At 38.7% G+C, this 25674-nt stretch overlaps 1 protein-coding gene across 2 annotated transcripts in view; it reads left to right on the top strand.

Annotated features, from left to right (window-relative positions):
* Positions 1-25674, top strand: part of LOC119773497 (protein unc-13 homolog A-like) — a 52324-nt gene that overhangs the window by 19239 nt on the left and 7411 nt on the right. For both annotated transcript variants that reach the window (XM_038270475.1, XM_038270482.1), the window contains exons 10-34: positions 1291-2391; positions 4015-4117; positions 11739-11782; positions 12936-13014; positions 14008-14013; positions 14117-14191; positions 14303-14522; positions 14975-15202; positions 16623-16764; positions 16899-17068; positions 17218-17333; positions 17531-17694; positions 17839-17992; positions 18437-18505; positions 18708-18797; positions 19016-19150; positions 19267-19394; positions 19690-19775; positions 20927-21053; positions 21154-21250; positions 22080-22223; positions 22314-22391; positions 22887-22964; positions 24164-24252; positions 24331-24474. In XM_038270475.1, coding sequence (XP_038126403.1) covers positions 1291-2391; positions 4015-4117; positions 11739-11782; positions 12936-13014; positions 14008-14013; positions 14117-14191; positions 14303-14522; positions 14975-15202; positions 16623-16764; positions 16899-17068; positions 17218-17333; positions 17531-17694; positions 17839-17992; positions 18437-18505; positions 18708-18797; positions 19016-19150; positions 19267-19394; positions 19690-19775; positions 20927-21053; positions 21154-21250; positions 22080-22223; positions 22314-22391; positions 22887-22964; positions 24164-24252; positions 24331-24474 — 3867 coding nt within the window. The remainder of the gene's footprint in view (positions 1-1290; positions 2392-4014; positions 4118-11738; positions 11783-12935; positions 13015-14007; positions 14014-14116; positions 14192-14302; positions 14523-14974; positions 15203-16622; positions 16765-16898; positions 17069-17217; positions 17334-17530; positions 17695-17838; positions 17993-18436; positions 18506-18707; positions 18798-19015; positions 19151-19266; positions 19395-19689; positions 19776-20926; positions 21054-21153; positions 21251-22079; positions 22224-22313; positions 22392-22886; positions 22965-24163; positions 24253-24330; positions 24475-25674) is intronic.

Below are 25674 nucleotides of genomic sequence, written 5' to 3'. Positions count from 1 at the left end.
TGTATCTAGTGGGTGAAGAAAACTCTGTCCTCCTAATCCATATACTGTACTTCCACAGAGTTCCCCCACTTTCTCTAAATACAGCATCTTCTAGGAAAGTAGCACATTTTATTTATGTTGACGTATTCCATTTTAAGTTTCTTTAATTAAGTCATCCGTTTACTGTTTTAAACAGTTAATAGTCGTGCTCTGCTTGTACTAAAAGTACTGAAGTATTACTTAAGAGTACTACTAAAGTACTACTACTTAGTAGTTTACTTTTGCTTTGTCTTCACTCTTTAGTGGAAATGTATTTTTAATTACTTCTTTTATGTAAAAGACGAGTTTAAAAGTTCTTTGTGTTTGACACTTTGAACACTTATTGGTAATATTTTCAGTGAACTTTTCCTTTGATTGTCTGAATGTACCTTAAAGAGTATGGTCTTTCAATATCAATAGAAGGAAAATCAATAAAAATTGAATAGTTGTAAAAATTAAACCTGGTTCCGACTAATAAATGAGGGGATTTATTCCTTAGAATTTGTAATATTTTCTGTTCCTATGCCAACTTTTCATTAGACCGATCAGATGCGTGCCGTTTCCCTTTTAGTTATTTTTGGTGCTGTGTGATTTCTCAGCATTTACTGATGTGGTTTCCTTCAGACGGGGAGTGAAATTATGCATCCACCTCCTGCTCTATGAATAATTCAGCTGGCAGGCTAACGGTCAATACGGCACATAAGATTAGCTGCTTGTGTGAGTGTATTGGACAGGGGCATCCCTCCCCTTCTCTCTCTACACGTCCTCCTCTCCTTCTCATCCACTCAGCTCTTCACACCCTCCCCCTCTACCTTCCCTCCCTCTGTTTTGGCTGTCTACTCTCTTCTGATCTTATCTATCATCCTCCCTTCTCTCCGAGTGCCTCCGTTCAGCTTTTTAATAACCTCCATTCATCAACACGTGCAAATGGTGTTTTTCTGTTTGGTTTGGTTTCTTGATGTTTGCTCCTTTCTCCTTTGTCAGCTGTCCAGCAGTTTCTCACCTTTCTGCTCTGCTCTGTTCCTTGATGCTTGTCTGGTACTCTTGTATTTCCTGTGTTTTCCATTGATTAGCCATTGGCAGTTCTCTTTGCTACTCTGAGACATGCATAAAAGCCACTTAGAGGGGCTGTCCAGGGGAGCACGGGGCAAAGTGCATCAGTATTGGGGTCTCTCCAACTATTTTTCATTTTATACCTCACAAAGAGGATGACTGTTCACCGTATTTTGCTGCATTATGACAATTTCTTGATCTCTTTTTTCTTTTTTTCAGTCCCACTGGTAGCTATGCATCTTCTGCTGAGCTCAGTCGGTGCAGCAGTCAGCTGAGTGAGGAAGACTATGGAGGAGAGTACGGAGAAAGGGACCCGTACGACGAGAATGACTCGTACCACTCTTGCCACTCCTCTGTCAGCTATAGTAAAGGCTCTCCAGACTTGGACCCTGATGAGACCCAGGGGGCGTACAGTGATGAGGGCGGCTACAGCAAAGATGGAGGAGAGGAGGTTGCACTGTATGAGGGGGATGAAGGAGACCTTTACGAGGGGGAGGAGGAAGGCCTGTATGAGGATGAGGAGATGATGTATGACGATGAGGACTTGTACAATTTGGATGGGACCCTCAGTGAGGACCTTGAGCCGCCGTTTACTCCTACTCCAACGTCAACTGCACCACCGATGCTTGATGTATCCAGCTCCAGGCCTCCCCTGGAGAAACAATCCTCTATACACCAACAGCCTCCAGGTAAACCCCCCACCCAAACATCCAGTCAGGCTCAACCTTCTACAGCCCAGCCAACTACAGGTCAGCAAGGCGCTCAGCCACCAAAACAACCACAGTCCCAAACACAAAATCCACCTCAAGCAGCTCCATCTGCCACATCCTTCTTCTCAATGGCCAAACCTCTGACGGCTGCAGTGACAGGCCTGGCATCATCATTCCTGTCGTCGGTTCCCGCCGCGCAGCCAACCCAGTCTGCCCAGTCTGCCCAGTCTCAATCAACAGGGGTTCCTCAGCAGCTGCAACAGTCCACCGCAGCAAACTCTGTCCCTCCTTCACATCCAGCCTCCTTGGCTAATTCAGCATCCCAGCCTCCTTCTACAGCTACAGGTCCTTCATCCCAGCAGCCCCAATCCTCTACATCGCCACAATCATATGCCAACGATCCCTCTAACACACAGCCAGATGGTCTTGAGGACAAGATGCCTCAAGTTGAAGAGGAACAGTGGCTAGAAAATGAGATGACAGAGGAGAAAGAGGTCAGTACGCCCCCTGCTCCAGAAGAGGAGAAGCTTCCTACAGAGGAGAAAGAGGAGCACTATGAAGAGAGCAGACTGCTGGCACCTGAGGATCAAAATGATGTTCCTCTAGAAAGGTAAGGAAATGTTAGGAAGAAAAAAGATGGACAGAATAATTTAAAGATAAACAGAAATTAGACTTATATCTGTTTAGCACATTCATTTCAAAATTAATTAGAATCAAGAGCTTTCAGTCATTCCAAAGTTATGTGGGACTAAAGATAATGTTGTATTTTAGGGCCTTTTCCACGATAAAAGTCCAAGTATTATACGTCTAACTTAACCTTTTGAAGAGTCTGTAATTGGAAAGTAATTTTAGTCACACACTATACCTCACTAATTGACCCAATAACTGAGGCAGAGCTGTTTCCACAAATCACGTTTTATTGCGTGTTATTGTATAGTGTTGATAAGTTATTACTGGTCAATTAGAGGGTCAAAATTATTTAGCAGCCAGTATCTCATCTCGTTCTTTGAGACAAATTCATCTGAAAATGTTTTTATCTGGTTTATACATTTTTGTTATTTTTGTTATGTGCTGTTTAGTTGATTTAGTTGATTTAAACGGTGAAGTATAAAACTCCTGTTAAATAAGTAATGGTTTTACCCAATTGCACTAATTAACATAAAAAAAATCACCACAAGATCAAACCTACAAAAATATGACTGTTGTCTCTAAAATCACCTTCCTAAGGTAGACTTGGTGAAGTCAGGACGGAGGGGCCAGCTTAATAAGATAAGTTCACAGAAAAGCAGAAAACTGTAACTGTATTCCATTAATTATTTGCAGTTTTAATTTAACTGCAGCTTTCAGACACATACCTAATTAACTAGCAACAATAGATAGACGATTAGCATTATCAAGCTGCAAATATTTTCTTACATATGGTTGCTTGTGTTTGTTAACCTTTCCATGTTTGTACATTATTTAAATCAATTCAAAAAAGCTTATTATTTTATAAGACTGGATACAATTATAGATGCCATCTGTAGAAAGTGTATCTTATGATTATTCATTTTAAAAGCTGATAAAAAAAGCCACCTTTTATGTCATTTGTAAATCAAATGGCAACATTATTGAAACATTAAATTGTTTCTTTTAATGTACTGCTGTTAAAAATGGCTATGTTAAAATATATACTAGATCATAGAAAAGATAAAAAGACAAACAGATAATACACATACAAATTTAGTGCAAAAATAAATAGCTTTAATGTGATTGGACATTATGCAACAATATTTATTCTGGAATTAATTCAATAGTGTGTGTAAATATTAATGTAAAACAATGCACAGTGGTCCATTTATTGCACAGGGAGGTAGTGGCGTATGTGTGTACATGTATGTTTTTTCAACAGAAGTGTTTTTACAGCCATTGGGGATTTAATATTATATTACAAAGTGAACCATCTTAATGGCAGTTCAGTATTTTGGCTGCTTGAGGAGGGGAGCTGTGCAGGATTGTAGGGGTTGTGTCTTTGATGGTGTGTTTAGTTTTGCCCGATCACCATAGTTAAAAAATATTTAAGAAGGTTTAATGGGTCTTCCAGATTTTTTTATAATACACTGAAAGAATGAAGGGTGAGCTCACTTCACTGTCGTTTGCAGGGCAATGTTGTCTGTTCTTCTGCAGCTGGAACACCACACTAAAACACAGTCCTTCAGGTTTAATTATTAAATATGAAATATCCTTCTTTTAGCCACCCAGCCCCGGAAGAACCAAAAGAACCAGTTGATCCAGCTGTACGGGCTAAAGAGAACTGGCTAAGGCTCTACAACAAGGTCTTAGACCAGCTACGAGAGGTAAGTGCCTGCTATGACTTAGGTGCCACCATTGCTCCAAATCTGCTAAGTCAGGTCCCAGTTGTGTTGGTTGAATTCAGCTCCACACAGTGATTTAAACCTACACCAGTTGAAGAGACTGAAAGTTTCTACTAAGCCTTTGAAATATACATGTGCTGTGCATTATTGACGAGCAGACTTGATGCATACAGCAATTTCCTGAAGTCTATTTTGATCCAGAATTTTGCAGTTCACCAAGAAACAGACATGATGCCACTCTTCCTCTATAATTAATATCTTTCAGCTCTCTTAAAATATTAATCCTTCTCAAAAAGAAAGCTTCAATTTTAAGTTTGGGGGCACCACTAAGTAGCTAAAGCCCCACACAGCTTGATTTTTTTGAGCACCTTTCAGTTTTTGCTTGGTTGGTTTTCACTTGCATATTTTGTTTAATCATTACATTTTGAATTCAGTTGTGCAAAGAATTAACCGCTTGCTTCAATGTTTTGTTGATGTTTGTTTCTTTGCGTTTTATGTGCATTTGGCTTCCTTTCTCTTGTCTTTTTTTTTATTTATTTTTTATTTTGTTTTGTTTATTTGTGCCGACCCACTTTGTTTTCTTTCCAGTTTCATGTCATTGCCATAGTGACACTCACATGCACTTTGCTCGGCCATCACTGGAGCATGCTGAGAGGTAGGTGCAGCCTAAACGTTTGCCAATCGGTGATGCCTTCTGTTCTACAAGCTGACATTTCAGATATTTCCATTTTGTTTATTCATCTTCACAGCTCAATTATCTCCTCTCTGGTATTTTAGGAGAGTTGTCCCACCATATTCTCATTCGTTGCTTTTTAGGAGGAAGTAAAGGTTAGAAATATAGGTTTTAAACTCCAGCTTAATTACATTCATGTTTTGGAAACTGCAGTTTGCTTATGTTGTCTAATTATTTCCAAATATTAGAAATACAAAAACAAGCTCTCAGGGGGCATAACAGGATAAAACCGAGAATAAGGTAAACAAGCTGCAAAATAGACTTCCTCATAAATCCTATCGGAAAAATCTTTTTTGTTTTTGTTTTTAAAGAACCAGTTGAGATGAGATTACCAACAACCTAAGGGATTAGAGTTATACCCAATCCATAAACCATACAGATCTTAGAAAATTAGTCAAATTAGAGTTTCTAATATGTTTTCTATTGCTTGAATAAGTTATTTTAAGGCAGGTTTATTATTATTTCTGTAGCACATTGTGATAATAAGAGAATTAAACGGGCTGTACTTGAACAAAAAGAACCCAAAGTAAGGAACATTCTAGTGGCATAAAGAAGGCAGGTAAAGAAAAGGTTGGACTAAAATCTTCAACTATTAATATTTCTGAATATTATTCACTACTTAATGCAATTGATGATTTTAGGTCCATATTTTCTTCACATAAAATCAAAAGCTAGTACTTGGATTTATTTTGTTCCATTATACTAGTACTGTTCGGTGATTGCTAATTATTGTACAGTAAACTACGACCTTTTACTGATGGATCATTTCTACTGTCAACAGTTGGATAATCAGGGAATATTTTGTGGAAACTTGCAGACTTCTTAATTAGAGTTATAAACTTGTGGTCCTGTAAACCTTCCTCCTAGATGCCGCTGCTTCTTTTAGGAGAGCCAGTTTGAGGTTTTCACAGTGAAATAAATGTTTTCCTGTTGGTGATGAATTGCAGGCTAATTTTTGGCTTCTTATTTATGTAAAAGATTTCTTTTACAGCCTTCAAGATCTGGAGAGTTAAATATGTGACAGATCATCTCGTGCTCTAGTTGTGTGAGAATATAATAAAACTTACAAATGTTTCTCGGTTTAAAGAACTGATTTATTATCAACTGTCTAGTGAGATTCAATTCAATTCAATTCAGTTTATTTATATAGCGCCAAATTCACAACACATGTCATCTCAAGGCACTTTACAGTTCAACCAGATCATACAGTCAAATTGATACAAAGTTTTCTATCTAAGGAAAACCAGTTGATTGCATTGACTCATTGACTCAAATACAATCCCCCACACTAAGCATGCTTGTAGCGACAGTGGAGAGGAAAAACTCCCTTTTAACAGGAAGAAACCTCCAGCAGAACCAGGCTCAGTGTGAGCGGCCATCTGCCGAGGCCGACTGGGGTTCAAGGAGACAGAAGCAGAGATACAAAAAGCAGCTGTAAAAGGCGGCCCCGTCCAGGAAACACACAGCCAGGCAGACGAGCTCCAAGGCAGCTCCCATGCCAGAGGACGAAGAGAGCACATCCACTCAGTCACGGTCAGAGAAACAGGACCACACTGGAAAACAGGCCGATCTCCAACATCTATTAACAAGGGTGTTGATAGAAGCAGCACAGCTGATGTTTTTTTCCAGGATGACGTCACAGCCAAACAGGAACAGACGAGGCAAAGCTACTCTGAGGAAAAGCAGAGAGAGCAGAAGGTTAGAGATTGAACTAACAGATTCTGCAGAATAGGAGAACAGAGAGAGAATGAAGCAGAATGATGAAATGGGGGTCCCTATGTCCTCCAAAAGTCTAAGCCTATAGCAGCATAACTATAGAGATAGCTCAGGATAACCTGAGCCACCCTAACTATAAGCTTTATCAAAAATGAAAGTTTTAAGCCTAGCCTTAAAAGTAGACAGGGTGTCTGCCTCACGGACTAAAACTGGTAGTTGGTTCCACAGGAGAGGAGCCTGATAACTAAAAGATCTGCCTCACATTCTACTTTTAGAAATTCTAGGAACCACTGGTAAACCTGCAGATTGAGAGCGAAGTGCTCTGTTAGGAACATAAGGAACAATCAGATCTCTGATATAAGATGGAGCTTGGCCATTTAAGGCTTTATATGTGAGAAGGAGGATTTTAAATTCTATTCTTGATTTAACAGGAAGCCAATGAAGAGAAGCCAGGATAGGAGAGATATGATCTCTCTTTTTCATTTTCATTAGAACTCTGGCTGCAGCATTTTGGATCAGCTGAAGGCTTTTAACTACAGTTTGTGGACTTCCTGATAGTAAAGAATTACAATAGTCCAGCCTTGAAGTAACAAATGCATGGACTAGTTTCTCAGCATCACCCCTGGACAGGATATTTCTAATTTTTGCAATGTTCCTCAGATGAAAGAAGGAAATTCTAGAAACCTCTTTGATATGGGATTTAAATGACAGGTCCTGATCAAAAATAACACCAAGATTTTTTACTTTATTATCTGAAATCAGTTTAATCCCATCCAAATGAAGTGACTGGCTAATCAGTTTCTTTTTCAGAGACTCTGGTCCAAAGACTATAACTTCTGTTTTGTCTGCATTTAGAAGCAGAAAGTTAAGAGTCATCCAGGTTTTTATGTCTTCAAGACATGCCTGTAATCTATGTAATGGGTTAGCTTCATCTGGATTTATAGACAGATATAGCTGGGTATCATCAGCATAACAGTGGAAATTAATCCCATGCTGTCTAATAATTCTACCAATTGGGAGCATGTATAAAGTAAAGAGAATTGGTCCTACCACTGATCCCTGTGGTACTCCACAGGTAACCTTTGAGCGTGTTGAAGATCTATCATTAACATGAACAAACTGAATTCGATCAGATAGATAAGATTTAAACCAGTCTAGTGCTGTTCCTTTAATTCCAACAAAATATTCAAGTCTTTCTAAAAGAATATTATGGTCAACTGTATCAAATGCAGCACTAAGATCCAACAGGACGAGCACAGATACAAGTCCATTATCTGAGGCCATGAGAATATCATTAGTGACTTTCACCAGAGCTGTTTCAGTGCTATGATGAGCTCTAAAGCCAGACTGAAACTCTTCAAAAAGTTCATTATGGTGGAAGTGATCGCAGACTTGTTTGGCAACTACTTTCTCAAGAATTTTGGATAAGAAAGGAAGATTGGATATAGGTCTATAATTGACCAAGTCATCTGGGTCAAGAGACGGTTTCTTAAGCAGAGGTTTAATTACAGCAATCTTAAAAGCTTTAGGTACATATCCCTGTAACAGAGATAGATTAATCACATCTAAAATGGAGGAGGAGATCAAAGGGAATACCTCCTTAAATAACCTGGTTGGAACTGGATCTAACATACAAGTTGAAGGCTTAGATGAAGACAATAATTTTGCTAATTCAGAGAGTTCAACTGGATCAAAGCAGTCTAAACCCGGTTCAGATTCCATGACTACCTCAGGTACAATCGCGGATAGAGGAGTGCTTATGATCTTATTTTTAATAAGATCAATCTTATTTATAAAGAATCCCATAAAATCATTGCTGCTAAGAGCAGGTGGAATGGACGGTTCAACAGAGCTATGGCTCTGGGTGAGTTTGGCAACTGTATTAAAAAGAAATCTAGGATTATTCTTATTCTCCTCTATTAATGAGGAGAAGTATGCTGCTCTTGCTTTACAAAGGGTCGTCTTATACAGCAGTAAACCATTTTTCCAGACTAGGAAGGACTCTCGCAGGCCTGTGGAGCGATATTTTCTCTCCAGTTTCCTAGCATTTTGCTTCAAAGTACGCAGCTCTGCATTAAACCAAGGAGCAAGCTTTCTATTTTTAACGGTTTTCATTTTCAAAGGAGCTGCGTTGTCTAAGGCAATACGCAGAGAACTAGCAACCCCATCAACAAAATCATCAACCTGTGAAGGGGAATAAGCTAAGCTTTTGCACTCTGCAGCACTGCTCAGTGACACAGAGCCGAGAGAAAGTGAAGCAGATTCTTTAAAATTTATAACTGCACTATCTGATAAAGATCTACTAAAATTGAACCTTCTTTTGGGGGAGGAGAACTCTGTTAAAGTAATCCTGAAGGTTATTAGAAAGTGGTCAGAGAGGACAGGGTTGTGAGGAAATACTGTTATTTCTTCACATTCTATGCCGTATGTCAGCACAAGATCCAAAGTATGAAGATGAGAATGCGTGGGACTATTCACATTTTGAACAAAGCCAATAGTGTCTAAGATAGCATTAAAGGCTGCTCTTAAGCTATCGCCTTCAATGTCAGCATGGATGTTAAAATCTCCCACTATGATGACCCTGTCAGTATTTAATACCAAATCAGAAAGGAACTCTGAAAACTCATCTAAAAATTCAGAGTAAGGACCTGGTGGACGATACAAAGTTACAAAAAGAAGAGGTTTTCTTGCCTTGAAATTTGGATCAGGGAAATTAGGGGTTAAATGTTCAAAAGAGTTGTAGGTATTAATTGTTTTGGGAGTAATCAGTAAGTCAGACTGGAAGATTGTTGCTACTCCTCCTCCTCGCCCAGAACTTCTGGGGATGTGAAAATTTAAATAGCTTGAAGGAGTTGCCTCATTTATGCTCACATAATCCTCTTGCTGCAGCCAGGTTTCTGTAAGGCAAAACAAGTCAATGTGATTATCACAAATCAAGTCATTAACTAGTAGACTTTTAGAGGAAAGCGATCTTATGTTAAACAGACCGCATTTAATTGTTTTAACTTTTTCCCCAATTGGAGTTATTTTGATTTTAATTAGATTATCATGATTTACTCCTTTGGGAATCTTTGCTAATTTATTAGAATTTGGTCGTGGGCAAGACACTGTCTGGATGGAGTAAAGAGTGGGTAACAGTAGAGAAGCTGCAGAGATGTGTGTTAAACTACAACTCTGCTTCCTGGTCTGCACCCTGGGTGGTCAGGGTTTTGGAGGACTAATAAATGTGGCCAGATTCCTAGAAAGAAGAGCTGCACCATCCAAAGTGGGATGGATGCCGTCTCTCCGAATCAGACCAGGCTTTCCCCAAAAGGATTGCCAATTATTAATGTAGCCCACGTTGTTTTCAGGGCACCACCTAGACAACCAGCGGTTGAATGACGACATGCGGCTAAACATGTCATCACTGGTCAGATCAGGGAGGGGACCAGAGAAAATTACGGAGTCCGACATTTTTTTGGCAAACTTACACACCGAAGCAACACTAATTTTAGTGACCTCCGATCGGCGTAACCGGGTGTCATTACCACCAGCGTGAATAACAATCTTACTGTATTTAACCTTATCCTTAGCCAGTAGTTTCAGGTAGGATTTGATGTCGCCCGTTCTGGCCCCCGGCAAACATTTGACTATGGTCCCTGGTGTCTCTAATGCCACGTTTCTGACTATGGAGCTGCCAATCACCAGAGTGGGCTTCTCAGTGGGTGTGTCACTGAGTGGGGAAAACCGGTTAGAAACGTGAACGGGTTGGTGGTGACCAGTGGGCAGAGATCCACGACTACGCTTTCTGCGTACAGTTACCCAATCGCCTGGCTGCTCAGGCACTTTTGGAGGACAGCTACGTGGGGGGCCTACTTCAACAGCCTGAAGCCTGGATTCTAACTCTGACACCCTCGCCTCCAAAGCTACAAAAATACTACACTTATTACACATCCCATTATCACTAAAGGAGGCAGAGGAATAACTGAACATCTGACACAGAGAGCAGGAGAGAGGAGAGGAAGAAGGAAGAGTTGGAAAAGAGTCAAGGGAGGGAGAGAGAGAAGCCATAGCAATGCTAAGCTAGCGCTAGCCTAGGCTAGCTACTTCTTGCTATCAGAAATAAAACCGTGTGAAACTGACAAGTGCTCAGTAGAAAAGTGCAGCAGAAGGTGCTATGTTTTAAAGTAGTCAGTTAGAGTTACTTAGATACAGAGATATCACAGAGAAAATAACTTAACTTCAGATGGAGATCCTCTGAACAGCTGCACACTCAGTTGCACACTCGGTTAATCCAAACAGGAGATCAAAACTAACTCCATTGTTTTTAGAGATGTTGCTCTCCGATTCGCCAAAGTGTTTGCAGATTGGTCATATTTAGCGGCAGTTAGGTTATAGGCGTTTCAGTGTCTTTAAAATCATCTGTTGTTGGTTATTTAAGGGAAAAATTCTAATTTGCTCAAAATGTTGACATAAAGACAGGCTTAATACTGCTATGCATTAGAGGCTTTTTTATTGAAGCCTGTTTGTAATGTATTCATCCGATGATCTGTGTTTTAAGTTTTTATGTGTCTTGCTGTAAAGCAATTTGTGTTCATCTGTAAAGCGCAATATAAAAAAATATGTTCCTTATTTATTTACCTACAAGTCCTTATATTGTAACCAGACTGATGCTGTTTAGAGGTTCTATTTAATAATAAAGATGTTTTATGAAGTTCACTTGAATTAAATGAGCAATAAAGCTGAATATGATCAGCATAAAAATGGGGAGAAACCTTGATATATTTTGTTTCTTATTAATAAGTCAAACAAATTAAAAGATTAGCAAGTATAACTGAAGCCTGTGGTTCCCTGCAGGGTCTAGGTTCAGACATGATCTTGTTGGATCTTTTGACTAAAAGTGAATGAGTGGTTAGTGCATTGAAACTGGTTGATTACAACAACCATGTTGAGATCCACAGTCCAGATATGTGATGCTGTCTGTCTGTATGGTTGTTTGCTCAACCACAAAGTTTTTCCTCTGACAGTAATATGGAAAGAATGGTTTGTAAGAGTCTGAAAAATGTTTTATTCTTACATAGCTGCATCCCTGCAGTATGATGGCAAAAAATAAAGAGCAGGGACAAGCATGAAAAATTCTTTCCTTATTTGATATTCTTTCTTTCTTTTACTTAGGCTCGAGGAGAGACCTCAAACTCACTATGGTTTGGTAAAGGAGGGTAAGTACTCCCTAAAAATCTACTGTCTCTGAGGAAAAACGTTGTACACTCAAAGTTCCTATACTGTGAAGTTATTGAATCGTGTCCTTTTTCCTGGGCTGGATAAGAATGAGGAAAAATACAGTTTAGTACAGAAAAATGCACAAGTTCCCAAAATGACTCTTTTTTTTTCTATTATAGAGGAGCATGCATCTTCAAAATATATGTCACATTGATATTGCATTTTTAATCTCAAATTTTCCACCTAAGAGTTCAGTTAACATTTTAAGCACCAGTATTTACATTTTTTAAGGAAATTATTGCAAAATCCACAGATTAAAACACTCACATAAATAATGAAGGGCAACATTTCTGTTACTGTTATTTTTGGCCTATAGTAACTTTGCCTAAAGGCTTTTAAACTAGAGTTAGGGTTATAGGGGTTTGTTGTATTGAATCTTATCTGAATGCAAAACAAGGCATAAAAATTACCTTACAAAAACATTTTGCAAGGTTATTGCCTCTCAATTTTTTAAAAGGGAGCTCATCTACAGTTTCCAATCAAAGATGGGTAAAATGCTCCTTTACCACACTGTGAAATTCAATGCCAGCTTCTTTGTTGTGCTGTTTCATAATTTGGGGCAAAATGATAACTTATATCACCTACTGCAAAATCGGATAAATATTCTGTACTCAAAATTATAAAGGCCTGGAAAAATGTTGAGTTTTGAAGCGAAAGATGTGTAAGAATCTTATTACATTATAAAGCTGCTCTAGTTCTGTTAGGAAGGACATTTTGAAATGAGGCATATTATCTAATTGTAAATATTCTTGATGCCCTCTAAAAAATTATGAATAAGCTAAAAGAATCAATTATATAGAGGGAGAGCTGTTATTTGTTTTTGAGGAAAGGAGGTCTGAATAACTAACATTTCCAGTTGTTGCATAGCATTACAATCAGTGATAAAATGCATATATTACATCACTACTAATAATTCAATTCAGTTTATTTATATAGTGCCAATTCACTACACATGTCATCTGAGGGCACTTTACAGTTTACCAGATATTACTATTTAATGGTTGTGTTTTTTTATTTCTTTTTTTTTTACCAGTTAGAAATAGTAATTACCATATTAATTATTATGTATTGATGTAATATTGTCTTATTCAGAATGGGAGGTGCACTTTACAGTATTGACAGCATGCCTGACCTCCGCAAGAGAAAAGCGATTCCTCTCGTCAGAGATCTGGTGAGAAACAACAACAATGCAAACACACAAAGAATGGCACATCCAACCTCACACCAATTCCTCATTATTTAACCTCTCTTTAAATAAAAAGTTTCTATATAACAGCAGTTTGTAACTTTTTTATACCTTGGTAGCCTAGAGTTTTAAATGAATTTAACAGTCACTTGTCAGTTAATTAACACAGATGTCCACCAACATTCCTAGAATATTTTCCAGTGTTAAAAAATAAGAGTGAATTCTTTCAATTAGTGAACATTAATCTTCATAGAGAGACTACTTTTCCAAACCCCTCCTTTACCCTGAAGTCACGTGAGTAAAATCTATTGGCTCATCACTGTGGACAAGCCTGTTACTTACCAGGAAGCATTTCCATCCCTAAAGTTTGATGGGTTTCACATGTGTTTAAGCTATATTAAACACACAAAGTCTTCTTTTTTTTACCAGCATCCCAGGATAAAACATCGTCACAGCATTATGCAGTTACTAACATGCCTCTTTGTTGCTTTTTTTTATTTTTTAAGTGAAAAGAGGTTTACAGCTTGTGGAACATTTGCCTTTTCAAAGCCCAAAAATTCAGAACCAAGTGTAACCTATGATGGCTATTGCCAACTCTCTTATTTCTAATATTATATTTTTAAAGGAAAGAAACCAAACCAGAAACCTCAAGAGTTGATTAGTTTGTTCTGTATATAATTGTTTTTAATGCTATATTTGACGGTGCTCTAATTGAGGCTCTGTAATTTTAGTCATATTTAGACTGTTTGTTTTTTTCTGTCTTGCTATTAGAGAATTTGCTGATATCTGTTTTGAAAACAGGTCAATTTATACTGAGATCATGTAGGAAAAACCAGGGTCCTGTGACTAGGCTTGTTTTAATACTTATACTGTACTATACTGTACCATTATTTATGTCTTTAAATAACAGAATTTTGATGATTTTCTCATCTTTTTCTATTTTACTTCCTGTGTGTCATGGTGGCCTGGCTTATTTAGGCAATGGTAGGTATAGGAATATCATTTTCTACTATTCAATAAAATGTAACTGTTCTTGATATTCAGACACTTTCATATGTTTTTTTTTTATCTGTCCTCTTGCTTTCAGTCTCTGGTGCAGAACTCGCGCAAAGCTGGAATCACCTCAGCCATGGCTTCAACCACTCTGGGCAATGAGGAGCTGGTGGGTTTTCTCTCCTCATGGCTGTTTGTCACGGCTCTCAAAATTTTCCAATATGTATTATCACTACAGAATTAAAAATATATATTCCCTCCCCCATCACTGTGCTTGCAGAAGAGCCATGTGTATAAAAAGACCCTGCAGGCCTTAATTTACCCCATCTCCTCCACCACTCCACATAACTTTGAAGTGTGGACAGCCACCACCCCCACATACTGTTACGAATGTGAAGGACTGCTGTGGGGCATTGCGCGGCAGGGCATGCGCTGCTCTGAGTGTGGTGTTAAATGCCACGAAAAGTGCCAGGATCTTCTCAACGCCGACTGCCTGCAGCGTAAGATCACACACATATCCGCAAATATTCACCCAAAATGAATGTATCTTTAATAATGACCATTCCCCTGGTCTCTCTGACTAAACGGTGGGATTGACATCCCATTATTCTTGTTTCTCTATCCACTCTCACGTTCTCTTCCTTCCTCCTTTCCAATTTACCTGCTGAGTAATGCACTGTCACAACCCGAGCTCTTTTATCCCCTCCTATCTCCCTAAGACTTTGCATTTTAACATCTTCCATTGTATGCATAATGAATTTATCTCCTCTGTCCTTATTTGAAGATCTGTTCAATAATTACATCAAAGCGTTAAGTGGGTTAATTAGATGGTTGAGTTTGGGATCTGGTGCTATTATGACTTTAAGTGGAGCTCTAAAGTTTGTTATTGCATAAAAATGTTTGGTTGGGTTTTGATCAAGAAGTATTCATTTGCAATTCTTAATCACATCAGGAGCAGCGGAAAAGAGCTCCAAGCATGGAGCAGAGGACCGCACCCAGAACATCATCATGGTACTGAAGGACCGCATGAAGATCAGAGAGAGGAATAAGCCAGAGATCTTTGAGCTAATCCAAGAAGTGTTTGGATTGGACAAGGCGACGCACAGCACACACATGAAACAGATCAAGCAGAGCGTGCTTGACGGTACCTCCAAGTGGTCAGCGAAGATTAGCATCACAGGTTTGTTTTAGACTCTTTTGAATAAAGTTCTTGTCCCTTGAAAGTCACAGTAAACACAAACGTTGGTATATTTTAACTCGATTTTATATGAACGTACAATTTAAATTAGATAATTATTGTGAAGTAGAAGGAAAATGATGCCATACACAAAACAGTTTTTTGAAACATAAAAAAAATGTTTGCATGTGTTTGTATCCCTCTGATTCAATATTTAGTAAAGCCATCTTTATTGCAGCTCTGTCTGCAAGTGTTTTAGGTAATATTCTTACTGTTTGGACTTTGACTTGTTCATCTGCACATCTAAATTATGCTAAATTTATGGTTCCCACTCTCTGCTGCATTTCCCACTGGTTTTACATGTTCTGGCTTAGTGGTAATTCAATTACATTTTGCTATAAACTGTTAAATAGTTGAATCACTTGTTATCATAATCCCAGCGGTGAAAACATGTCTGCAGAAGTAATAAAGTCACATAAGGATCTTAGCTTCAAATTCAAAATTACTCATCATTAGATTCAAGAAAAAGTACATAAAAAATCAGAATGGAAACAGACAAGTTCTAATAAAGTCTGTTTAGATTTTTCTAAGCAAAGAAATATGCTCAAATTAAGTATGGGTAATGTAGCTTCAAGTGTTTTTCTTTTTCTCGCTTAGGTTTCATTAAAAAGAATAGAAATTACAGATATTGCTTTTAAAAAACTTGTTTCACTTTAATCATCCTTTCTTTGAGTTGACCTGAACAAGCTATGAAAATGCTTGCTAAATAAGTTAACATGTAAGGTAATGCTGCTGTCCACAATGAAAACACATATCAAAACATGTTTGTGAAGGGAATGGTGTTTCCCAATTAGCCCGTTCACTACTGAATGGAAAAAATGGCGGGTTGGCGTCACTCTGAAGTAGCTAAGTCTAAGGAGTGCATAGGTGAAATAAAGAATGTTGCCCACAACTTAAATGTCTATTAACAATAAATTTGATTAAACTGGATTTTTATTGAATAAAATAGATTTATTGCCCAGCCCTAATTTAAATAGGTTGTAGCAAATCAGAGCTCTGTGCATAATGAAAGCCTGTTTTTCTGGGCAAGGAATGTGAGGGTTTTTTTTTCTATTGTAATGGTCTTTAAAGGATCCAACAATGTAGTGGTTCCTTACACTACATTTTTTTGTTTTTCCTGAGTGTGGACCTGCCAAGAAAAAATTGTGAAAATTAGCATTTATTGTTTTGCCCCCAATATGAATGCTCTACCCAGGCTCAGGCCCTCCACAGTCAACCAGAATTGCTTTGTAACTTTCGTTTTTTTTATTGGGCTAAGCCTCCACTAGAATAAAACACCAAACTTTAAAAAAGGATATTTTATAATCTGGTGTATCCTGTGCTGTCATTGTCTTTAGCTATCTGTTTGTGCTCTCCTCCTCAGTGGTTTGTGCTCAGGGTCTTCAGGCTAAAGACAAAACAGGCTCCAGTGACCCTTATGTTACTGTCCAAGTTGGAAAGACCAAGAAAAGAACCAAAACCATATATGGCAACCTGAACCCAGTCTGGGAAGAGAGCTTTCACTTGTGAGTATAGCAGCAAACTTTGGCAGTTTCTGATGCATATTTTAAACTCATTTTGATCACCAAAGGGTTGCTTTTACTAATATTTCCATTTAAAAATGCCTAATTGCTGTTTGTGCTGCACCTGCCTCTTCCAGCGAGTGCCACAACTCCTCCGATCGCATCAAGGTCCGTGTCTGGGACGAGGATGACGACATCAAGTCCCGTGTGAAGCAGAGGTTCAAACGTGAGAGTGATGACTTCTTGGGCCAGACCATCATTGAAGTTCGTACTCTGAGCGGAGAGATGGATGTTTGGTACAACCTGGGTGAGTTTTGTGCAGTAACTCTGGCAGATATTTAAAAAAATATGTAAGAGGAAAAGCAAGTCAAAACATTTAACCAAAGAGCTCTAATGCTGTACATCCAGGAGATCTACCCCTGCTAATGAGGTCTATATCTTACATTTATTGAACAGATAAGAGAACAGATAAGTCCGCCGTGTCAGGGGCCATCAGGATGCACATTAGTGTGGAGATCAAAGGAGAGGAGACTGTAGCCCCTTACCATGTGCAGTACACCTGTCTCCATGAGGTCAGTTGGACTGGAGATATTGTTTGTTAACATGTGAATCTTCAAAATTTTGCAACTAATTTCCTTTACTAAGCGAGTTAGCAAGATACAGTCATAGGTGAATTATTACCTGCAAACAGAAGAGCAGCCAAGCAGTATTAAAATGAATACCTTCAGACATTTCAATGTATTCTCTGGTCCTTTCATCTGTTTTTTAGCACCTATTCCAGTACACCACTGAGGACCAAAACGGAGGTGTAGTAAAGATCCCAGATGCTAAAGGTGACGATGCATGGAAGGTGTACTTTGATGAAACAGCACAGGAGATCGTAGATGAGTTTGCCATGAGATATGGGGTCGAATCTATCTACCAGGCCATGACGTCAGTACCCAAATCTTATTAATACACACAGCCATTCATTCATTCAGTGGTTACATGAGGGTTTTAAAAAAGACGGAATACATGTGAGGATAGAATGGAAGAAAAAAATTATACAAAGGTCCTGTTACAATTTTTCTCCAACAGCCACTTCGCCTGCTTGTCGTCTAAGTACATGTGTCCAGGAGTGCCGGCTGTGATGAGCACCTTGCTCGCCAACATCAACGCCTACTACGCCCACACCACCCAGTCCTCCAACAATGTTTCTGCTTCAGACAGATTCGCTGCATCAAACTTTGGTGTAAGTTCCAGAAATAAAACTACTTGAGTAAGATGAACGAGAACTGTCCCTGCTGGTGACTGATTGAAAGCTAAAAGGGAAATAATGGGGAACATAAATACCATGATGAACTGTATGATACAGTTTCACTCTGGAGCAAAAGCAAAATGGCGAATCGCCGATGCAGAAGTACCAAGGACTCACATCCCTACATGCTTTATATTTGTCTCTTTTCAAGTACAGCAGATTCAAATGATATAAAATATTACACATATCTCCCATTCCTACATGTTGGATTAGAAGTTTTAAATTTCATTTTAAAATAAAAAGCACAATCAGAAAGATAAAAGGTCACATTTGAACACTGCAACTCTGTGAGGCCTAATAAATCCTGTCCTGTTTTTTAGCAGTCAGCTGGTTCCAGCTGGGCAATGTTTCTGAGCTCTGCTCTGTTTTTCTCTGCAGAAGGAGAGGTTTGTCAAACTGCTGGATCAGCTGCACAACTCCCTGAGGATCGACCTGTCCATGTATCGGGTACTTACCGCTGACTCTAATTTACACGCCGCTCTAAGTAGTCTCAAGGGTGCAGTTGATTATCTGTGACTTACTGGGTGCATCTGCATGTGCTATTTTTAGGCATACATGCACCTTTTTTGGGCTGTGGTGAAAGTGTTATTTGGGTTATTTGGTTGATGCTGCAGTTTCTTACCACTTTTCCTTCTGTCTGTGCCACAAGAATAATTTCCCCGCCAGCAGTCCTGAAAGGCTACAAGACCTCAAGTCTACGGTTGACCTGCTGACAAGCATCACATTTTTCAGAATGAAGGTGAGCACACACATCTTAAAGCTGCTCTTTTTACTCCGTCTAAAGAAACAAGCTTTAAATAAAATGAACCCATGGATACATTCTGAAGCAGTTTGTCATTTTTTTGGTTTATTAACAGTTTATTAGGCTGTTTAGCAGCATTTGCTGTAAAATAAGGTCCTGCTGAAGTATTGCAGAACTGATAGGTACTTTATGCGCTTCTCTCTATTTTTGTTCAGGTCCAGGAGTTGCAGAGTCCCCCCAGGGCTAGTCAGGTGGTGAAGGACTGTGTGAAAGCCTGTCTTAACTCCACCTACGAATACATCTTCAATAACTGCCACGATCTGTACAACAGGGAATATCAGACAGACCCGGTGAGTGGATGTGTACAAAGCACGTATCTGTTGTTCATTCGGTACTCTTATACATATCGGTCTGCGTTCTCCCCTTGCTGTGCCAATGGGAATTCCTGACCTCTTTCTGTTTCCAGTCGAAGGCGGTCCCTCCAGATGAGCAGGGTCCCAGCATCAAAAATCTGGACTTCTGGTCAAAGCTCATCACATTGATTGTTTCCATCATAGAGGAGGACAAAAACTCATACACCCCTTGCCTTAACCAGTGAGTGTGTTTTCATTTAGATACTTATTAGACAGCAGCTTTGTTGGAAATTATTTTAATAAAGACCACAGAGATGGAACACATGGAGGACAATGTCAAAAACAGTTAAGCCTTTTAAAATGGGATTAAAGAAGGATATGTAATTTATTATGCATGATGATTAATTCAAACTTGCCTGCGGGTTATTTTTTGAGGAACAATAAGAATAATTGCCTCTTGTTGAGGTTTTAGTAACACGGTTCCTCTAATGGGCGTTGAAATAAACATAGAAACAGCTGCCGTCGTCTGTCCATAGGTTTCCCCAAGAACTCAATGTGGGGAAGATCAGCGCTGAAGTCATGTGGAACATGTTTGCACAAGATATGAAATACGCCATGGAGGGTAAGTTTTAAAAATCACTTTCAAATTCCTTTACCTTTGAGGTCTTTCATTTTTTGTCTAGTTACAAGCTCCGTCTTTAATGCATTTTGTTGATGTTCTATTTATTGGGAAATCATCTTCCTCATAACTCTAATGCTAATATTTCCATGTCAGGATGTTTGATGTTGGAGATGTTGTGTTCAGCTAAAACTGCCAGGTTTTTCTTCACTCATAGCCAAAGTTTCAGTTATTTTCGTACATGAGAACGGCGCCTTCCTCCAGATGTCCTCTACGTAGATTGTGTCAAAATTTAAATGGGATTTCCTCTGGCATTCCTTCTGCAGTGGCGTCCATCCAAAAACGCCAGATTTGTGGAGTGTGTAGCCATTTGTCTTTAGAAGTAAAAATTTAAAACTTCTTTTCGTTATAACAGAATGATCCCCGACTTCCACATTCAAGATGAATGCTACTCGCTTTAACAGTAATTAAACATTGCTACTTTAACTCTTTGTAGCAGTTCTCTATTATGAATGCAGCTATAAGTCAGATTGTCAGATACCACTGTTGTGGATGATGATGATGATATGTGCAGAACACTGCATAGAAGATGTCATTATGGCCATAGTGGCCATTAAGAACAGGCTACAAGCTGAAAACTCTCCCACCCAAGCTGTGGGTCTCTGCAGGGCCTAGCTCTCCTTCCTTTTTGGTTAAGGTGTTAGGTGGGTTGACATTAATGCCATACTCTCTCCATGTTCAAATTATGCTCTGAGCTCTATTCTTTGAGATGTTGAGAACCACAATAACACTTTTATAACCTAACCCTGTATCAAAAATCTCCACAACTTTCTCCATGACCTGTAGGTTCTGTCCTTTGTTTCCTCATGATCCTGTTTGACCAACTTTCTCTAACAAACCTCCAAGACCTTCATAGAACGACTGGATATATACTGAGATTCAATTATGTGCAGATGTACTGTGTTAGGTGTCTTTAAAAGCAAATAGTGGATTTTATTTTATTATCTTTGTTTATCATACAAAAGCCAAATGAAATGGTAAAATGTAAGAACTTACCAGGCTGTAAATAACTTTTCTATGGACCCTAGATACATGGATTGGGAATGAGCAAAGTGTTGGCTTCTCCTTATTCCATCTTTCTCTTCGACATTTAGAGCATGAGAAGAACCGCTTGTGTAAAAGTGCAGACTACATGAATTTGCACTTCAAGGTAAAGTGGCTTTATAACGAGTACTGCAAGGAGCTGCCCACTTTCCAGAAGCACGTACCCGAGTATCCAGCGTGAGTGTCTTCTACAGTATGTTGCTAAATAACTCTCCTGTCCTATTTACCACCCTGACACAAAGATTTATCTCACACCTGTTGGACCTTTTCTATGCAGCTGGTTCGAGCCATTCGTCATCATGTGGTTGGATGAAAACGAAGAAGTTTCTAGAGATTTTCTCCATGGAGCACTGGAGAGGGACAAGAAAGATGGGGTAAGTGTTAAAAGAAAAAAGATATTTGCTAATAAAGTTTTTACAAAATGTTAGGCAACTATTGGGAACTGATATGCAATAAATTTAAGTTGAATTCTGCTGAGGCACTAACCTGGCTGTGATCTCTGCGGTGAATTCCCCATAAAAAGAGGAAAATATTCATGATTTTCTCTTATGCACATTCAACTTTGCAACTCACATTCCAAGCTGTGAGAAGGCAACAGATTGGACGCCTCAAGGCTATCGATGATGACTGAATAGCAAAGGCTTGTGGAAAACACTTTGCCGTGGATGAGAGCAGATGCTCCTGTACGAGTTAGTGTAAACACACGCGTACGATGCAGCGTCTCACACCTACGTACCCGCAGCGGGAAGGTCGATAGAGAGCAGCTGAAAAGTCTCCCATATCATATGTCATGGATCCTTTGAGTCCAATTACTGTAGCCCAAGGCAGCTTCTGCTTTCCTGCATCAGTGAGATGGTGGTCCCTGAGCTCAGTCGCATACCGTAACGCTATTTAGCTCTGGGCTAATGGCCGGGCTGCTAATGAGGGCACTTTTCCTCATCATAACACTTTGATTACCCCCCATGCCTCTGATCCAAAGGCTTTCAGAGAAACCAACCCACAAGTGTTTTGATTCCAGTCACAGGCAGCTGAGCTGGGGGGCAATTTCATTGTTCCTGCACTGGGTGGAACCTCTTGTGGGGAATAAATCCTCTCAGTGTCCGGGTTCGGAAACTTGGATGTTAGCATTGATAGCATGAGTACCATAAAGCAAATCATTCAACTTTTCCCTCTGGTTCCCCCGCTGCCCCTCTTGGTCTCCAGTTCCAGGTCACGTCGGAACACGCTTTGTTCTCCTGCTCGGTGGTGGACGTGTTCTCTCAGCTTAATCAGAGCTTCGAAATCATTCGCAAGCTGGAGTGTCCTGATCCTCAGATTGTTGGCAACTACATGAAGAGATTCGCCAAGGTGACTTTCTTCTCTGCTCCTTCTGAACATCTTTACCTTAGATTTCAAGATAATATAATGTCCTATTTTTCATTTGGTGTCTTTCTCTAGACTATTGGCAATGTCCTGCTTTCTTATGCTGACATCATAGCAAAGGACTTCCCAAATCATGTCAAAAAAGAGAAAGTGGTAAGTGTTTGCAATATTTAAACACAGTACATAGATATCTATATACAATATATATAGATATTGGAAAGAAAGAGGTGAGTTATTGAAGTTTGTGTGATCTTAGCTTCTTTCTTTTTTTTTAGTTTCCTGTTTTTTTTTTCCTATCTCTTCAGTCCTAGAGCTGAGACTTTCAATTAGGGCTGCTGTGTAATTAGCTCAAAGTGGTATAGACTTGGAGGGGGAAAGTAGGCTACACTCCCACAGAGACCAGAACCCCCCACCCCCACCAAGAGAATCAGTAATTACAGAAGACTGCAGCTTCTCCTGTCCTAAACCACTACATGTTTATGCAAAAGAAGCATTTAAGAAAAAGTTAAAAGTGCTGCAGAGTGATTGATTGCAGCACAAAGGTAAAGGCAGATTATAAATAGGAGATGGGAGCTAAAAGAGAACTAAGAGAGGTGTGTGTTTCTATGCTATTTAATGTTTATTTTTTATTTTTTTTCCTCCTTTTAGCCATGTATCATCATCAATAACATCCAGCAGCTCCGGGTTCAGCTGGAGAAGATGTTTGAGGCCATGGGAGGAAAAGATGTAGGTTTAACACAAACATCAATGTAATTTACTGATAATTCCAGTGACAGACTAACCCCAAAAAAATGATTATACACAATTATCAGTTTAAAAAACAACAAAAATGATCTGACCTCTTACTTTGATACCACTGAAACCCAGTTCAAACGATTTCCATCAGATTTCATCCTGTGTCTGATTTACTCTTAGTATGAATCCTGCTGTTCTGTGTGATAATTTTGTGTTTTAGAGGTCAGACTAAACAAACTACATTATTAAGCTCATGAAACAAAGCAGATCAGGGGAAGATTATGAAAAAGAATTGATGCAGGATTAGTTTAGAGGACCAAAACAAACTGTCTACCTAGACTAAGGAATGGAGAGACAGAACTTTAATCAGAGAAGAAGACCAAATGTCCATTGAGGAGCTGTAGAAAGCCACAGCTGTAGTTCGGGAATCTGTTGGATGGACAGGTATTGCTAAAAGAAAGCTATAGCCGAATGGGACTGCAAGAGACACAGCAAAAATGTGGCGACAGCAAAATAGAGCTTTTTTAAAGAAAAAAGCCTCTACAAAAACAATAACTACACATTATCCTGACCACAGTATCCCCACAGTTAAACATGATGTAGACAACATCATGCTATGAGAATCTCTACTTCTGCTGGGTTTGAAACGCTGGTCAGAGTTATTAGGAATATGGATGTAGCTACATCCAGGACCACCCTGGAAGAAACTCGGGAAGGAACGAGGAACATAAACCATAAGCATTAATATAGAGCTGCAGCAGGATGGGTTAAATCAGGGCCCATCTATTCCTGAACTTCTACTCCATAGTTGTCCACCTATTTGTGTTGAAATCCTCTCTATCAAAAGGTACTTTATTAATCTCAAAGGAATATTAAATGTTGCTGTAATTCATAGTTTTTTTTGTTTTTAACCAGGTGTTGTTGATAGCTGTAGATAGGAAGGATCTTCTGAAACCTGACTGAAAACACACTGTTGTTATTTAACTGCCTAAAAGTCTTTTAGGTTTGTTGTTGCAATGTGATAAAACCTACACAAAGCTCTAGAGGCATAAAGAATAATAATAATTAAATTCCATTCAATTAAAGAATATTTTATTAATCCCCTTCTTTTGTTTTTCAAATTCAAAAATACTTTGAGCTATACTGTTTTCTCTTACTGACATTACAAATGAACCTTATCTTTGTTCTAGCTCAACGTTGAGGCAAGTGACTTCCTAAAAGAGTTGCAGAACAAATTAAACAGCGTCATGGATGACCTCAGCCGCATCTTTGCTGTCAGGTGGGCGTTTCTGCTTAAACCGGCTGCAAACTTTTGTTCTGCTTTGCTCACATTGTTCTCTGTCGGGTTCTGTTATAGCTTCCAGCCCCAGATTGAGGATAACGTAAGGCAGATGGGGGACATCCTTGCCCAGGTGAAAGGTCAGACTGTCCCAGCAAATGGCAGTGTGGTTCAGGAGGCTGACAACGTCCTGCAGCCAATCATGGATTTCCTGGATAGCAAGTAAGAAAGGCTGGTTGTTAGAAGGGGGGAAAGAATTATTCAGGTTCTGCAATAATAAATAATTTAAAATTTCTAAATTACAAAGTAAATATGATTAAAAAAAACCTTATGAAATGACAATACATATTTGTTACTTCTATAGTTATACTTTTAATTAGACTAACCAAAATAGTCTTATATTGAAAACAAACATATTTGCAATAATCAAAAATGCTTGGAACTAAATACTTTGTTTTACTCTTAATTTTAAAATGATTAAGTGAAAGTTCTTATTTTGTTTTATTAATCTATTTGTAGAAGAACATTTTATATTGCAGCAATCAATGTGATCATTGTTTCAAGTATCATAATTAGATCTGAAAAACAATGGTGCTGAAAACAAAATCACTAAATTAGATATTTTAAATGTTTGAGGGCTTTTTCCTATCATTTTTACATGATGATGTACTTTTGTGGCTTTGTTTCTGTCCACTAATTGAGAAATGAAACATACAATATAGCTGTCTCATTTTTTTGTTGTGAACTTTTCCAAACATCAGTCCTAGATCTCAAACACACAACAAATTTGCAGTCTTATCTTTTATGAAATAAAGATAAAACCTATATAATTCAAGGCTAATGAAAGGCTAAAACATGTTCAACCTAAAATATTCAGTTTTAAAAAGGATTAACATCGATTAGTAAAAAAAGTTCTTTGTCATAGAAAAAGGCATCCATCTTTATTTACTGCTGATGCTAGCAGATTAAGGTTATGCTGGTTGTGAATTTGGTAAGCTCACATAATCCCCCCAAGAGCTGCAAATGCATCAACTGCAATATGGGTGTGATTTTGATTAAGATCATGAAGTGTAACTATTTATAAAATTCATAGTGTTATGCACATACATTGGGAATACAGTATGTTAGAACATGATCAACAAGTCTAACCAAGAGGGGTCCAAAAGGAGACCCTAGTGGAACCCCGACAGATGGTAGACAGTACATAATGTAAGCCATTATTAAAGATAACACTTTTATGCTGCAATTGGTGCCTTTAATAAGACACCTGTTAGCTTAGATGGCCACAGATGAAGGTTTTGAAACTCATCATCTATGCTTTTTCTAAATTATTTGATATGATAAGTTAAAAATCCCCAAGAATCTGTATGGCTTTATCTGAGACCATTGTTATTTACAGCATGGCAAAAAAAAATCAGCTGT

Source organism: Cyprinodon tularosa, unplaced genomic scaffold (genome assembly GCF_016077235.1).
Source record: "Cyprinodon tularosa strain WSP-4 unplaced genomic scaffold, ASM1607723v1 ctg12, whole genome shotgun sequence".
NCBI classification, from domain to species: Eukaryota; Metazoa; Chordata; class Actinopteri; order Cyprinodontiformes; family Cyprinodontidae; genus Cyprinodon; species Cyprinodon tularosa.
Note: the sequence above shows the minus strand (reverse complement) of the source record. Positions and strands in the feature narration are given on the sequence as shown.